The 13,779-nt window shown below is 40.4% G+C and overlaps 2 protein-coding genes and 2 pseudogenes across 3 annotated transcripts; 1 reads left to right on the top strand and 3 right to left on the bottom strand.

Moving 5' to 3' along the window:
* Window positions 1-423: 423 nt before the first annotated feature.
* LOC111335322 (histone H1-delta-like) lies at window positions 424-1,841 on the bottom strand. The gene has a single exon (XM_022941207.2). The coding sequence runs from the start codon at window positions 1,747-1,749 to the stop codon at window positions 1,192-1,194; it is 558 nt and encodes a 185-aa protein (XP_022796942.2). The 5' UTR covers window positions 1,750-1,841; the 3' UTR covers window positions 424-1,191.
* Window positions 1,842-2,917: 1,076 nt separating this feature from the next.
* LOC111335305 (uncharacterized) lies at window positions 2,918-4,008 on the bottom strand (annotated as a pseudogene).
* A 4,180-nt stretch (window positions 4,009-8,188) lies between these two features.
* LOC111335316 (histone H2A) lies at window positions 8,189-12,160 on the bottom strand. The gene has a single exon (XM_088737500.1). It carries the CDS (start codon window positions 11,954-11,956, stop codon window positions 11,576-11,578), a length of 381 nt encoding a protein of 126 aa, XP_088593626.1. The 5' UTR covers window positions 11,957-12,160; the 3' UTR covers window positions 8,189-11,575.
* A 62-nt stretch (window positions 12,161-12,222) lies between these two features.
* Window positions 12,223-12,760, top strand: LOC111335315 (histone H2B.1 pseudogene; annotated as a pseudogene). Its single transcript, XR_015992901.1, has one exon. The product of XR_015992901.1 is annotated as a histone H2B.1 pseudogene (transcript).
* The last annotated feature ends 1,019 nt before the right edge of the window (window positions 12,761-13,779 follow it).

Here is a 13,779-nt window from a genome sequence, read left to right as displayed (position 1 = left end):
TTGGGAAACCTATACTACTTGCTTAAGAATATTCTTGTGTGTTTAGTGTGTAAGGTTATTTCCAACCCTTGACACTTAACATCTAATTTCAGGAGAAACCTTTCATTTTGAAAGGTGCACCCCCTGGTTTGTGCAGTTTTTTCTTTCTATATCATTTCAGGAAGTTGTTGGAGAGTGCCCCACATTACTTGTGCCATGTGTTACATGAGCTCCGGTTAAGCCTATCAGGAATTGAAGGGGCTACAGTGATTAAGGTGTTCAGGACTTTGATGCAAAGTTTAATTCTCCTTCACACAAAGCACAACACAATTTTGAAGGGAAATGCTAGTCTTTCTGAAGTTTCCTAACTTGCATCACCTCACTCATTTCCCTACCACCTTACAACTCCATACCATTTAGACAATGGAAGGGGGCCCTAAGGCATTAAAGTTAGAAAAATGTTTAATTTTTTTTTTTACCATGCATAGCATTTGACAAAGTGACAAAAGTAGTTCTTGATATCATTTGTTGACTATCCCATGAATGATTTTGTTGAAGCAAAATGTTGAAAAAGAGGTAGGGATTCTTGATAAAGAAAAACTCTTTAAGCCTGTCATGATCTTTAAAACTTCAAGAACTCATGATTGTATACCTTCAAACAAATGTAAAATGGTTTATGAAAATTGGTTGCCTCTGACTTTTGTTATTTCTGAAACAGACGTTCTGGCTAATGCTTAAGCCTTCATCAATTTTCATAAAACTCATGACATCTCCTGACTACACATTTTCCAATATCCAGCAAAGAGGTAATAATTTTAGGATGCATCAAATTGTGCCATCAAAATGAAACAGTTTGAGCATAGTTTATCCCACCATAGCTGGAAGGAGTCATCGTGATGTAACACTCACAAGTTCACAGGGAAATACATAGCATTTCGAGGAGATTCACCAATCTAACAGATAATGGAAGTACTTTTATACGCCTACGATTAGAAGACATTTGTTTTGGAGATTTTCTTAGTTGTTAACCTGCCCCTCGGTCTAATACTATAAAACTATTGACCATCAATAGTTCGGAAAATCATTCGACCAATATGCAAAGACAGCACGCAAACATAGATACACTATCTGTGTTTCTCAGTTGGATGGGACTTTTTTCGAATGTGGTGGCTCCTAAAAGAGCCGTTTTGGTGAAGAGTTGATGTCAGGTTTCTACTTCTTGGTGGACTTCTCGGGAGATTTCGTCACTGGCTTTTTGGCGGGCTTTTTAGCAGCGGGCTTCTTGGCTGCTGTTTTTTTAACTGCGGGCTTCTTCGCTACCGGTTTTTTAACTGCCGATTTTTTGGCTGCGGGTTCCTTAGCTGGTGCCTTCTTAGCCGCAGGTTTCTTTACAGCCTTCTTCGCCGTTGGTTTCTTGGCGGCGGGCTTCTTTGGTTTGGCAGCAGGCTTCTTTGGTTTGGCAGGCTTCCTCTTTGCAGCTGGCTGTTTCTTCGGCTTCTTCTCCTCCTTTGGTAGCTTGAAAGAACCAGAAGCACCAACTCCCTTGGTGTGTAGAAGCTGTCCATTAGCGGCACCCCTCTTCAAAGCCATCTTTAAGTGCGGGCCGATCTCACCAACCTTGAAGTTGGCCTTTATGTACTTCTCGATGGCTTGACGGGAAGAACCATTTCGCTCTTTCAACGCTCCGACAGCAGCTTTGATCATATCTAAATAGGGTGGATGCTCGGCTGGCTTTTTCTCGGCCGGCTTCTTAGTCTTTGTCTCGGACATGGTTTCGGATCGAACAATTCAGTATCACTAAGGAAATTGAGAATGTTTCGTAGAGACTTCGTTATATAGTATATGCGCCAAGTGCGGACCGCCGAGAAAACAAAAGCGAACAACATGGCGTTGTCGAATTTTGTGCTAGTTCACTTCACGTTTTGGTCCATGGGATAGTATTTTATCACTATAATTGTAATCACGATCTAAAAATTATAATTTCTATATCTATTAAAAAAGTTCGTCTTTAACATATTTCATTTAAGACCTGCTAGGTATGGTATTTTCAGCGAAAAAAGTACAACAGCACCTAGATTTTTGAAAACAATTCGTAAGTAGAGCCAAATAACATCCGTAATGATGGTTGCTTCCAATAAAATCGATAATATTATATAGGAGAAACTCCCTGAAAATAAAATTTTACCCTTTAATTAAACTGATCCACCATTTCCAATGGATAAAAGGTATTTATACATGAACAACAAAGACAGATCTTCGTCTTCTCTTTGTCTCCGTTTCCCGGGAGATACTTCTTCCTATCCAACCAACTTTTCAAATTGAAATGTGGATCAAAACAAGGAAATTTAAGCTTTATTTGATTTATTTTGGAAACTACGTGGTGGATTACTTTTGAAATACTATGAATTGGGAGAATTAGCGCGAAGATACCGATTTGACCATCTGAAATAACTAATCACTCTTTTATTTCATGATTTGGCTTTCGAACCTTTCTCACTTCTATTGTGTCGGCGTCTTAATTATTCATGCCCTGTTTAGTCCATAACCAAAAGGTAGAAATCTCATAATTTGAAATGTATGAGAAGTTTAAAGAAATAAATAGGCAACTGAAGTGACCACAGCATTTCCAATTTTCATAAATAAGATTTCAAGAAGCGACTGAAGCCTATTTCGAAGCCGGGCACTATCCCACAACACACGCATCAAGGCAAGACACAAACCTAAGTAAGCTTCACCATGCTCAACGATCGGCTTTACAACATTCTACGATCTTAAAACAGGGAAAAGACATTTGATCTTTAAAAGCCACATGGTTGAAAGCTCTACTCAATCGTTACTCGAGGCAAATTGCGCGCAAAATGTTCCTGAGTGAGTGCGGGGGGTCAATTTTGCCACAATGGAGTGAAAGCGAATGGAAAGAAAGATTCATCGCGAAGACTATATTTTCTTTTCTCGTTTATATTTCACTCGAATATGGACAAGAGTAAGCTAAGGTGTAAGCTCATGTAGTACATATTAAAGAAAATCCTTCTTAGACTAGAGCCCTATGATTAACCGCTTCGATCTCTCGCACTGTTCGAATCGACTTCTGTGTCGCCGATCTGTGCCACAATTTTTGTAACCCAGGCAGATGATTTCGGCGGTAGTGCAGACACCGTTACAGCGTGGAAAGTAAATAAATTTTCCAAGAGGACAACCTCTAGAGTTACTATTTTTGGAGCACAACTGATGCAATCTATAAATAGAAAATGTAACTGCGATCTATTTTCTTTATTGGTAATATGGTCATTTCAGGTCTCGTGACGTTCAGATAAATTATGCCGCATAATTTTGGGCATGATGCTATCTGACTATTATAGTCAGGGCACCGAAGTAATGCTTGAACTTCTAAAAAATCTCTTTGGTACTACAGTTCAACACGGAATAAGTATTCTGTAGCTTAAGTGCTGACCACAGTGAGCTTTCTTTTCTTGTTTGCTCTCTTGGAATTTGATCTAGTAAAATTGATGCCGGGTAAAATGTTGTGTCCTGAACTTCAGCAGACCTCTGTAAGGCTTTTATTCTTAGCAAGTTGCAGCCGTTGGTGGTAGAAATTGAAGGGAAGGTCGACGGACTCTGAAATCTTCTGTATCATTGAAAACGAGCATAATGAACAATTTCGCCATGTTTTCAGGGGTGACGCTCAAAAGGATTATACCCAAATTTTCGGAGCGTGCATATGTGTTACCTATGCTGTAAACGTTATTGGTCATTGCTTTTAGTTATGTGGTGGCTCCTAAAGGAGCCGTTGTTTTGCGATGGAGGTTATTTGCTTATGCTCGCTCTCCGCGGATTCGGCGGGCCAACTGAATGTCCTTGGGCATGATGGTGACACGCTTGGCGTGGATGGCGCACAAGTTGGTGTCTTCGATGAGGTTTCTTGACTCCACCGGTAGCAGGAGCGCTCTTACGAACTGCCTTTGTGGCAAGTTGTTTGCGTGGAGCTTTACCACCAGTTGATTTTCGTGCAGTTTGCTTGGTACGAGCCATAATCTCAACGAATACGAGAAAGTTTACTGTAACGATCTCAGAATACTAATATATTTATTACTGGCGGACTTGTTTCTGATTGGTTCAAAATGAAGATATTTGATTGGCTAAGTCCAGAAAGCTCTGGGGTCTGTGGTGGCACTTCGATCCGAATAATAATGAATGTTCTTTCCAGCTTTATTTGATTACTATCTTCGGATATAAGACTTACAAATAGCAAAATATTTTGTTATATTTATTTCTGGAGAGTTAATTATGGAATTAGCAGTGGAAAAGAGAATTTAAATTTTCCATAACATGAAGCCTAAGCAAGTCCTGTGCGTCCAGTGTGCGCTTTATTGTATTGTATGGTAATATTAACCGTACGTAAGCCCTGAACCAATGAGAATACTCATGGATGTCTTGTTTTCTACAAGGTCATTCATCTGTTTATATAAAACCCATAGATTCAGAGAATTATCTAGTTCAGTTGTACTTGAAACTGTTAACATGTCCGGTCGGGGTAAAGGCGGTAAAGGTCTCGGAAAAGGAGGCGCCAAGTGTCACCGAAAGATCCTTCGTTATAACATCCAAGGTATCACCAAACCAGGGTGTCTCGAAAACACAGACCGTAGACCTCGAAAACACAGACCTTGAAAAAACTTTTTTCGACATTTCGAAGAGAACCGCGGTTTTGAAGCAGTTTTTTTTTTTCGATGACAGAGATTTAGTCAAAAGAAGCATTACGTGCGACCGGAATTCGACAAAGATTAATTAAAATATTTGCTTCGTGTTAAAGCCAGTTGGTCTACAAACAAATAAATTTTGGTAAAAGTCGCTCTCAGTTACTTCAATAAAGCTTACTTCGATAATTTACGCGGACACGTCCAACCTTGAGGACGGTACAAACTCATTTATGGCTCCTTATTTCTGTAACCCCTTAGTCTCATAGGCATTTTCGAGGCCTCGACATTGCAGTTCTCGAAACGTTTTTTCCGACATTTGGTTATGTGTAAAAAAAAAGGAATTTTTTTTACGGGAGAATATTTAAGAGCCCATGACTGTAAATATCGAGAATCGCTGGCCAAGCTGAAAAATCGAAAATTCTGATAATTTTCCTGGAAAACCCTTTTAGGGAGATATATTAGAAAAAAATATTTCGAAGTCTGGAAAAATAAACTGTTTCCGAGAAAATGGGGAAAAACGAAAATTCGGGTTTTTACCTAATTAATTATGCAACAAATACAGTAAAATTGAGAAACTTTAGTGTGCTAGTACTGAAGGAGGATGTTTCGTAAGAAATCGGGGATGTTTTTACTTGAAAATATAATTCATTTGATTTTTATTTATGGCACTTTTAGGAGCTTTGGGGTAATTTTAAAAGTTACAAGATTTTTTAACAAAGTACTCTCAAACACTTGTTGCAAAAAGCGAAAATTCGAGCAACTTCAAGCCTTCAAAACGCGTCTTGGTATGTGAGAAATCACGTCAAAATGCATGCTGGCACAAAGTTTGGTCCTTATACTAAAATAATATGAAATAAAAAATTTGGGTAATTCGGAAAAGTGCCGGCAAAATACAAGAGTTTACGACGCAATGTAGCCAAGGTCATGAATTTGCATGATACAAATCAGTTCTAGAAATCGTACTTGAGAGCTACGAAGTAAACAAGATAGTCAAAGATGGTTAAAACAATTATTTGATATGGAAATGATATGAAATTATACTATAGAAAATCCATAGACATTGCTGAAGAGGGCTGTAAATTGATGTGTAGATACGAAATTTTCTGTTTGAATTGCAGAAGACTGTTATTGTTGACTCGCTATTTCAACAGCACTACTGACCCACACCTAACTATAGATAAGGGCCGCTGTATATTTCACCATTTTTGTTGACTAGGTGTTTATTATCAACATTATTCTTAGTTGAATAGCTACGTTTTCTGCAACTGCGACAATATTTCTTTTGAAATATCTTGCATATCTTGAAAAATGTTGTGCGAGTAAACAAAGTCACGCAACACCGCAAGCTTCTGCTGTGTAGTTTTTCACTTAAGATAACAGCCCAACTATTTTTTTGTGCTATTTACTCTTATCTTTTTTGGAAAAAGGGCCACATTTCTGTCACAAAAATTGATAAAAAGGACTTATGTCACGGTAACAATTATACCGTGTTGCAGTCTGGGCGATAATTCTCTTTGATGTAATCACGGTCTTTTTCTTCAAGGTAAACACGTGCGAGGTTTTTCACAGAGCATAAAAAGAAAACGATGTCATTCTGTAGCTTTGCTTCTCTTCTTGGGGGGGGGGGGGGGGGGGGCTTGTAGTGCAAGTTCTGAGATTCGTGTAGTGACTAGTGTTAGACAGTCTCGGGGAACGCGAAACTGTTCCCCCACGCAAAAGAAGATTAATGACATCAGTTTACTGAACAACTTCAGATTTTGTCCTGGTGGAATGAGGGTGTGGCAGACATTTGATAAAGACCCCGGCAAATGCATCTCTTTGGAAGGAACAAATGGTAAAGTTTACGTTATATTCTCTTTCCAGTTTCTAGCTATAGTGTAGCTGGATCTCTCTTTAGTTTTGAGACTTAAAAATTCAGTGAGGGAAAGCTTGAAATCAAGATCACTTGAAAACATCAAACCTGGCGCCAGTTTTTGTTATAAAAATTTATTTCAAGTTTTTTATTTCGAACGCTATACTGGAAAAAGAAACTTTTACTTCATTTAGGTAGCAGTGCACAAGCTGCACCTCTGAATGCTATTTTCGCTGTGGGAAACGCACCAAATCTCGCTCTGGACAATTTCTAGGTGTGTTTGATTTTGTCGTTAATCATCTTTCATGTTATTATTTTCCACAGAACGCCATACCAAAATATTCCCTCGGCGAATTTAAAGAGATCGCCCCCAAGGTGAAAACTTAAAGAGCCTACTAAGTGAAGCCTACTGGCCGTGAAGCGAAAGGCGATGTTCAAGTGTTTCCATGTCCAAAAGAGGGCGGCACGCGTAGTTTCCAAAGGCATTCTTCTCTGGAAAAGCATCTCGCGTTCGGAACATGCATGAAGACGGTTGAAAGGGAGACATTTCTTGATAAAGCGAAGGTTAAATATGCCGCAAGGCTCGAGGAAGGTTCAAGTTCCGTGCCAACTATTCCTCTACCTCCTGAAACCTGTCCTCGTAGGACTGAAGGCTTCGCTTTCAAACAAGTTAAGAAAGCTTACCGGTTTAACGAAAAGCAACGAGAATATCTGACTGTTAGATTTACCATCAAACAAGAAAGTGGCAAAAAGGTCGACGCGGAAATGGTTGCAACAGAAATGAGAACAGCAAAGGGTTCGAAAGGGAAACGCTTGTTCAGTGTCTCCGAGTTTTTGGCGACTCAACAAGTAGCTTCATTTTTTCCAGAATGGCACCAAAAGTGAAACAGCAGACAGCCCTCTGCGCACAAGCTGTAACTGAGGAAGATCTGGTTGCTATGGAAGAAGAGTTTAATTTGTCAAATGCTAAGGAGTCTATTTTTGAGCAGTTACATTAAAATGTAACCTGGGGTTGATCAGAGAAAAAAGACATCTTACATCGCTCTGCTCGAAGACCTTGTTAAATGCTGCTCATGCAGTGCAGTTTAACAGGAAAATGGCAAAAGGCTGCATCAAAAAAATTGAGTTTTATATGAACGTTGATATAAAATGGGGGCCATGGAGCATATTTTAGATCGGAGGAGCTATTTTAGTTCACGCGTAGTGTGAGCTCATTGACACCAACTTATCAATGAGGGTCCTGGGGCCTCCCCTCCGAGGAGAGCCTCCTTTTGTCTGTTTCTTAGTACGCCTTTCTTGGTTCAGAAAGACTGCTAGATAGGGTGTCCTGGGATATGCTCCCCCCTGCAATTTTTGAAATCTAGAGCTTCTGAAATCACCGGTAAAGTGGTTCAGTCCTAGGAAAAAATTGTCAACTTTTTTTAAATACAAAGATTAAAATAAATAATAATGATAATAATAAATTGTTCTTTGTGGGACTACAGCCCACTCAACCCCATAGCTCCGCGGTCCCCGTATTAAAGGCGCAAACCGGAAATGAAAAAGTCCCCTTCGAACCGCACTTGGCAGTCAGCCTGAAGTCAAACAGTATCAGGCCGGGGAGATGTTGTTCGATAAAGACTCATTAAAGAGTTTATACAAATAATTTAAAACGAGATATATAGGACTGGATGCTTTAGAATGGAGTTTTGATGAAATAAAGGATCGTGTCCGCTTTACTCGGCAACTTCACCTTTGATCCAACGTGACAATTGTCACGCAATTGAAACATTTTGCTTTTCCTCAAGACAGTATCGAGATAAAAAACAAAAACCTCATTGGCTTGAAAAGAATCAAACGCTCTTAAATACTGGTCATTATTCTTGTACATTTTATGTTGAAGCCGTCAAAAGAGCCCTTCCTACACCAGAATCATTAGGTGGTACGATTTCTACAACTGATTTGCATCATGCAAATTCGTGACCTCTGGGCCACAGTGTGTCGCGAAGCTTTATGTTTTGCCGGCACGTTTCTGAATTACCCAAATTTTTTATTACATATTATTTTAGTATATGGACCAAACTTTGTGCCAGCATGTAGTTTGACATGATGCCACACATACCAAGACACGTTTTGAAGGTTTGAAGCTGGTCGATTTTTCGCTTTTTGCAACAAGCATTTGACAGCACTTAGTTAAAAGATCATGTACATTTTAAAATTAAACCAAAGCTCCTTAAAATGCCACATATAAAAGTCAAATTAATTATACTTTGAAGTAAAAACACTCCCGATTTCTTACGAAACATCCTCCTTTAGTACTAGCACGCTAAAGTTGCTCAATTTTACTGTATTTTTTGCATAATTAATTGGGTAAAAACCCGAATTTTCGTTTTTCTCCATTTCCTCGGACACATTTTATTTTTCAAACTTTGAAATATTTTTTTTGAATATATCTCCCTAAAGGAGTTTTCCAGGCAAATTATCAGAATTTTCGATTTTTTTAGCCTGGCCAGCAATTCTCGGTATTTACAGTCACGGCCTCTTAAAACTGCTGCACAGACTTTAGCAAACCCATGTAACTCGTCTCGGTTCCAAGTTTTTGTACACACGTTGCTCGTACCTCCGACGGATTCTTAAAGCTTTATAATCAGACGTCAACGAGACTCTTTAAACATTCTTCTCCCCTCTTTGCTATTTTCATTCTCGCGCTTAATAAACATGTCTTTAACATAATTTGATTGACATAACGCCTTAGTCACGCGAGGCATTGCGTGACGAATATTTCCGCGCTTGAATCATCTGCTGGTGCTGATCATCTGCTGGTGCACTTCATCAACGTGGTTGTGAAGCGTTGCTTATGAGACTAAGGTGTTACAAAATATGCGGCATCTAGTAAAGTTTGCGGTTTGTCAAGGTCTGCGTTTTTGGGTCTGTGTTTTCGAGAAAACCCAGGGGGGTTCTCAAAAACACAGACTCAAAATCGCAGACCCAAATTAAAAGCTCTGTTTTAGACATTTCGGAGAGAACCATGGTTGTAAAGCGTTGCTTTTGAGACCAAGAAGTTACAAACTATGCGGCATCGAGTAAAGTTTGCGGTTTGTCAAGGTCTGCGTTTTTGGATCTGTGTTTACGAGAAAACCCAGGGGGGTTCTCGAAAACACAGACCCAAATTAAAAACTCTGTTTTAGACAATTCGGAGAGAACCATGGTTGTAAAGCGTTGCTTTTGAGACCAAGAAGTTACAAACTATGCGGCATCTAGTAAAGTTTGCAGTTTGTCGAGGTCTGAGTTTTTGGGTCTGTGTTTACGAGAAAACCCAGGGGGTTTCTCGCAAACGCAGACCCCGAAAATTTGCTTACGACATTTCAAAGAGAACCATGGTTGTGAAGCGATTTTGTTTTCTTCGGCGGCGCCGTGAGAATCAAATCTGATTTCGTAGCAAAGGAGACGAAGGTGTTACAAAATCTGCAGCATCTAAATGTCGCAGTTGTGTCCTAAACCGATCGCAGTGATGCGTAATGGTGGCGTACGGGTCAGTGTTTTCATTTCCTGGCAGCCATTCGGTTTCAGATATCCTCGTATTTTTTAATTGCCTCGATAGCACACAAGCAGGCGAAGCCTTTCAACATTTTACACTGTAGTGGTTTTTCCCAGGCAGCGATTGCTATCGCCGAACTGACGAGGAACTTGAATTTTTGCCTCCAAGGAATGTGTAAACCGCGACCTGAAACCCGCAGGGATTGTCTATTAAGGAGCCATAGATGAGTTTGTACCGCCCTCAAAGTTGGACGTGTCCGCGTAAATTATCGAAGTAAGCTTTATTGAAGTAACTGAGAGCGACTTTTACCAAAATTTATTTGTTTGTAGACCAACTGGCTTTAACACGAAGCAAATATTTTAATTAATCTTTGTCGACTTCCGGTCGCACGTTAAGCTTCTTTTGACTAAATCTCTGTCATCGAAAAAAAAAAACTGCTTCAAAACCGCGGTTCTCTTCGAAATGTCGAAAAAATATTTTTCAAGGTCTGTGTTTTCGAGGTCTGCGGTCTGTGGTCTCGAGGTCTGTGTTTTCGAGACACCCCACCAAACCAGCTATCCGTCGTCTTGCTCGCCGTGGCGGTGTCAAGCGAATCTCTGGCCTGATCTACGAGGAGACTCGTGGCGTTCTTAAAGTTTTCCTTGAGAACGTGATCCGTGATGCTGTGACATTCACCGAGCACGCCAAAAGGAAGACTGTGATAGCCATGGACGTGGTGTACGCTTTGAAGAGACAAGGCCGCACTCTTTACGGATTTGGCGGTTAGACAGTCGCTCCTGACACAAAACAAACGGCTCCTTTAGGAGCCACCAAATGATATAAAAGTCGTGACCAAGTTACATCTTACACTTGGAAGAACTTAGTTACATTTCCTTTTCGGCTTTGTTGGATATTCGCTCCCAGCTTGCGCTATTCATTGCCACTTCCTATAAAGCTGCGAGCAATTATTCGGTTGCGCTCGAGTAAGATTATGGCGAAAATTTTTGAGGTTGTCTGTTTAATAAAGTTTTTGGGGTCTTATGGTGGGGAAATTTGCGTATCAAGTTGGTTTTGGCGCACTTTCTAGCCGCGACGGCGGTTAAATCAAACTTTCAAACTGACGATGCCTTCGAACACGACGCATGCACATCGATCCCTTTTTATCTCATCACAAAATTAATGTTATTTTTCCCGCTGATGAAAACATTTATCAAGAAAAGACTAAGGACCTTTCTCACATTGGAAGTCAAAATTTCATTTGTCGTTAAGGTTTGAGTCATCTTATATCGAGTTCTGACGCAAATTTCCTCAACAAGCAGAAATATGTGACAGATCAAACGATATAGTGGGTACAGTTTGATAGAAAATCCTTAATTCAAATTTAGAGAATACCTTGAGGATAGGATTTCGTGTAACTATGTGGAGAGTCTCAGGCTTTTTTTTTTTTAATTAGAGTAGATTAATTTGGTGCTTAAGAGTTATTTCGCTCCTTGGTCAAGGCCTTTACGTATGTGGTGGCTCCTAAAGGAGCCGTTTTAGTGATTTATAGCTGTTTTAAGCCTTGGGTTTCTTCTCGGTCTTCTTGGGTAGAAGTACCGCTTGGATGTTGGGAAGAACACCTCCCTGTGCGATGGTGACACCGGCGAGCAGTTTGTTCAACTCTTCGTCATTACGCACAGCCAGCTGAAGGTGACGGGGAATAATTCTAGTTTTCTTGTTGTCACGAGCAGCGTTGCCCGCCAACTCGAGGATCTCAGCGCTCAAATATTCCAGCACAGCAGCCAAGTACACTGGAGCACCGGCGCCAACTCGCTCGGCGTAATTGCCTTTGCGGAGAAGACGATGGATTCGACCAACTGGGAATTGAAGCCCTGCTCGGGATGAGCGGCTTTTGGACTTGGTGCCCTTAGCTTTTCCTTTACCACGACCGGACATGATGCTATGAAGGAGCCTCAACGAATTTTTATATGTTAGGACTAACTCTGATATTTATAGTTCGTTTATTATGCAGGTAGGATCGAAAAGCACCAATCAGTTGTTGGTCTTTTGTGGGCTTACTTCCTGAATAAAGAGAGAATGACAATAATACTAATTGATTCCAGGGTAAGTTTAACAATTAGCCAATCATTCCTCGAGAATTTCGATCCGTATGATAATAGATCATCTTACAATTCTGTTATAAATACAAGACAAATGGGCAGACTATTATTTCATCTTTGTGATTTACCAAGATGCCACCCAAGGTTGCAGGAAAGAAAGGCGAGAAGAGAGCCGGAAAGGCAAAAGCGATTGCTGATGGAAAGAAGAAGAGGAGAGGAAAGAGAAGGGAAAGCTATGCTATCTACATCTACAAGGTGTTGAAGCAAGTTCACCCTGACACTGGTATCTCCAGCAAAGCCATGGGCATCATGAACTCGTTCGTCAACGACATTTTCGAGCGCATCGCCACCGAAGCTTCCCGCCTTGCCCACTACAACAAGAAATCGACCATCAGCTCTCGCGAGATCCAGACCGCCATCAGGCTGCTTCTGCCCGGTGAACTGGCGAAACACGCCGTGAGTGAAGGAACCAAGGCTGTGACCAAGTACACCAGCAGCAAGTAAACTCACTTTGTGGGTTTCCCGCCAAGACAAACGGCTCTTTTAGGAGCCACCAAATGATACTAAAGTCAATGATTAACGTAGCTTCCATCTGTTTTCGATTCATTACTTCTATTTCTTTATCTTTCGGCGATGTTCACTAAGGCGCAATTATTCTGAAACGTTTAATAAAATGGAAATCAAATTTGCGCTCGATTTCTATTGGCGAATTAGCGTTATTCCTCCAAATCACGATCCGTGCGCACATAGTCTGCCAAAATGTTATCTAACGATAAAAATTTTCCTTTAAATTTATTCTTGAGTCTACGGAACATAATAAGAGTTATAACGTAGAAAGCGTTTCTTACAGGCGCTCGATTAAAAGTATCGAGGCGTCAAAGTAAAGGAGCCGTGAGCGAACTGCTAGTGTTTTCTACCTGAAAGCGCTTCTTTTATGTTTCTCTTTCTGGTCTGTATGTATTAAAATGAGATAAAAGGGTAGCATTAAAAAAGTAGAAGCTGCAAGCGTTTAAATTAGGATGTAAGAAGTCCTTTAACAATTCACAATTCAAGGTTTACAATAAGTGAAAAGTGATTATTTTGGAGGCCTCGCAAAACGAGTTTTGACAGCGTAGGGACCTTAAGCAGTCAGGACGGCAACGCCAAGGAAGACTTCGATTATAAAATGAATTTCTACTCTAATAGTTAATTTCAAAAATAGCTACATGAACTTATTGTCTCATACGGCGCCACAGTTCAACTTCAGTATGACGTATAAAAGTAGCGTTGAGTTCCAAATGGGAATTAATATGTTTGCCGTCGCGGTTTCGGCTCGCAGATGACGCAAATTTTGGCGATTTCACGTTGTTGTTTTGCATAGGACGGTTAAGAAATGTACAAAGTTTCAAAATGCACGTGCTGAGCTATTGTTCTGCCAATTAGATCTCTTGGTTTTCTACGTCCTCGTTGCCGTCGCCGTCGTACAAATAGGGAGCTTAAGCAACCACGACGACGAACGGAGGACGACGACCGGAAGTAGCGAGAACGTCACTGCGCAAGCGCGAACCAAGAATTCCGTCGTCGTCTTATCGTCGACGACTTGAGATGGACCAGTTTCAAGTCGTCGTGAACTTCCGAACTTCAAAGTAGTTTTTCTTATCAAAAGGTGCGGCTTTATTG

The sequence above is a fragment of the Stylophora pistillata genome, chromosome 11 (genome assembly GCF_964205215.1).
Source record: "Stylophora pistillata chromosome 11, jaStyPist1.2, whole genome shotgun sequence".
NCBI lineage: Eukaryota > Metazoa > Cnidaria > Anthozoa > Scleractinia > Pocilloporidae > Stylophora > Stylophora pistillata.
The sequence above is the reverse complement of the archived record's forward strand: the minus strand, read 5'-3'. Positions and strand labels throughout refer to the sequence as shown.

Bases quoted from the DNA above. Each gene is read 5' to 3' on its own strand.
- LOC111335322 (XM_022941207.2), bottom strand. From the start codon at position 1,749: ATGTCCGAGACAAAGACTAAGAAGCCGGCCGAGAAAAAGCCAGCCGAG.
- LOC111335316 (XM_088737500.1), bottom strand. From the start codon at position 11,956: ATGTCCGGTCGTGGTAAAGGAAAAGCTAAGGGCACCAAGTCCAAAAGC.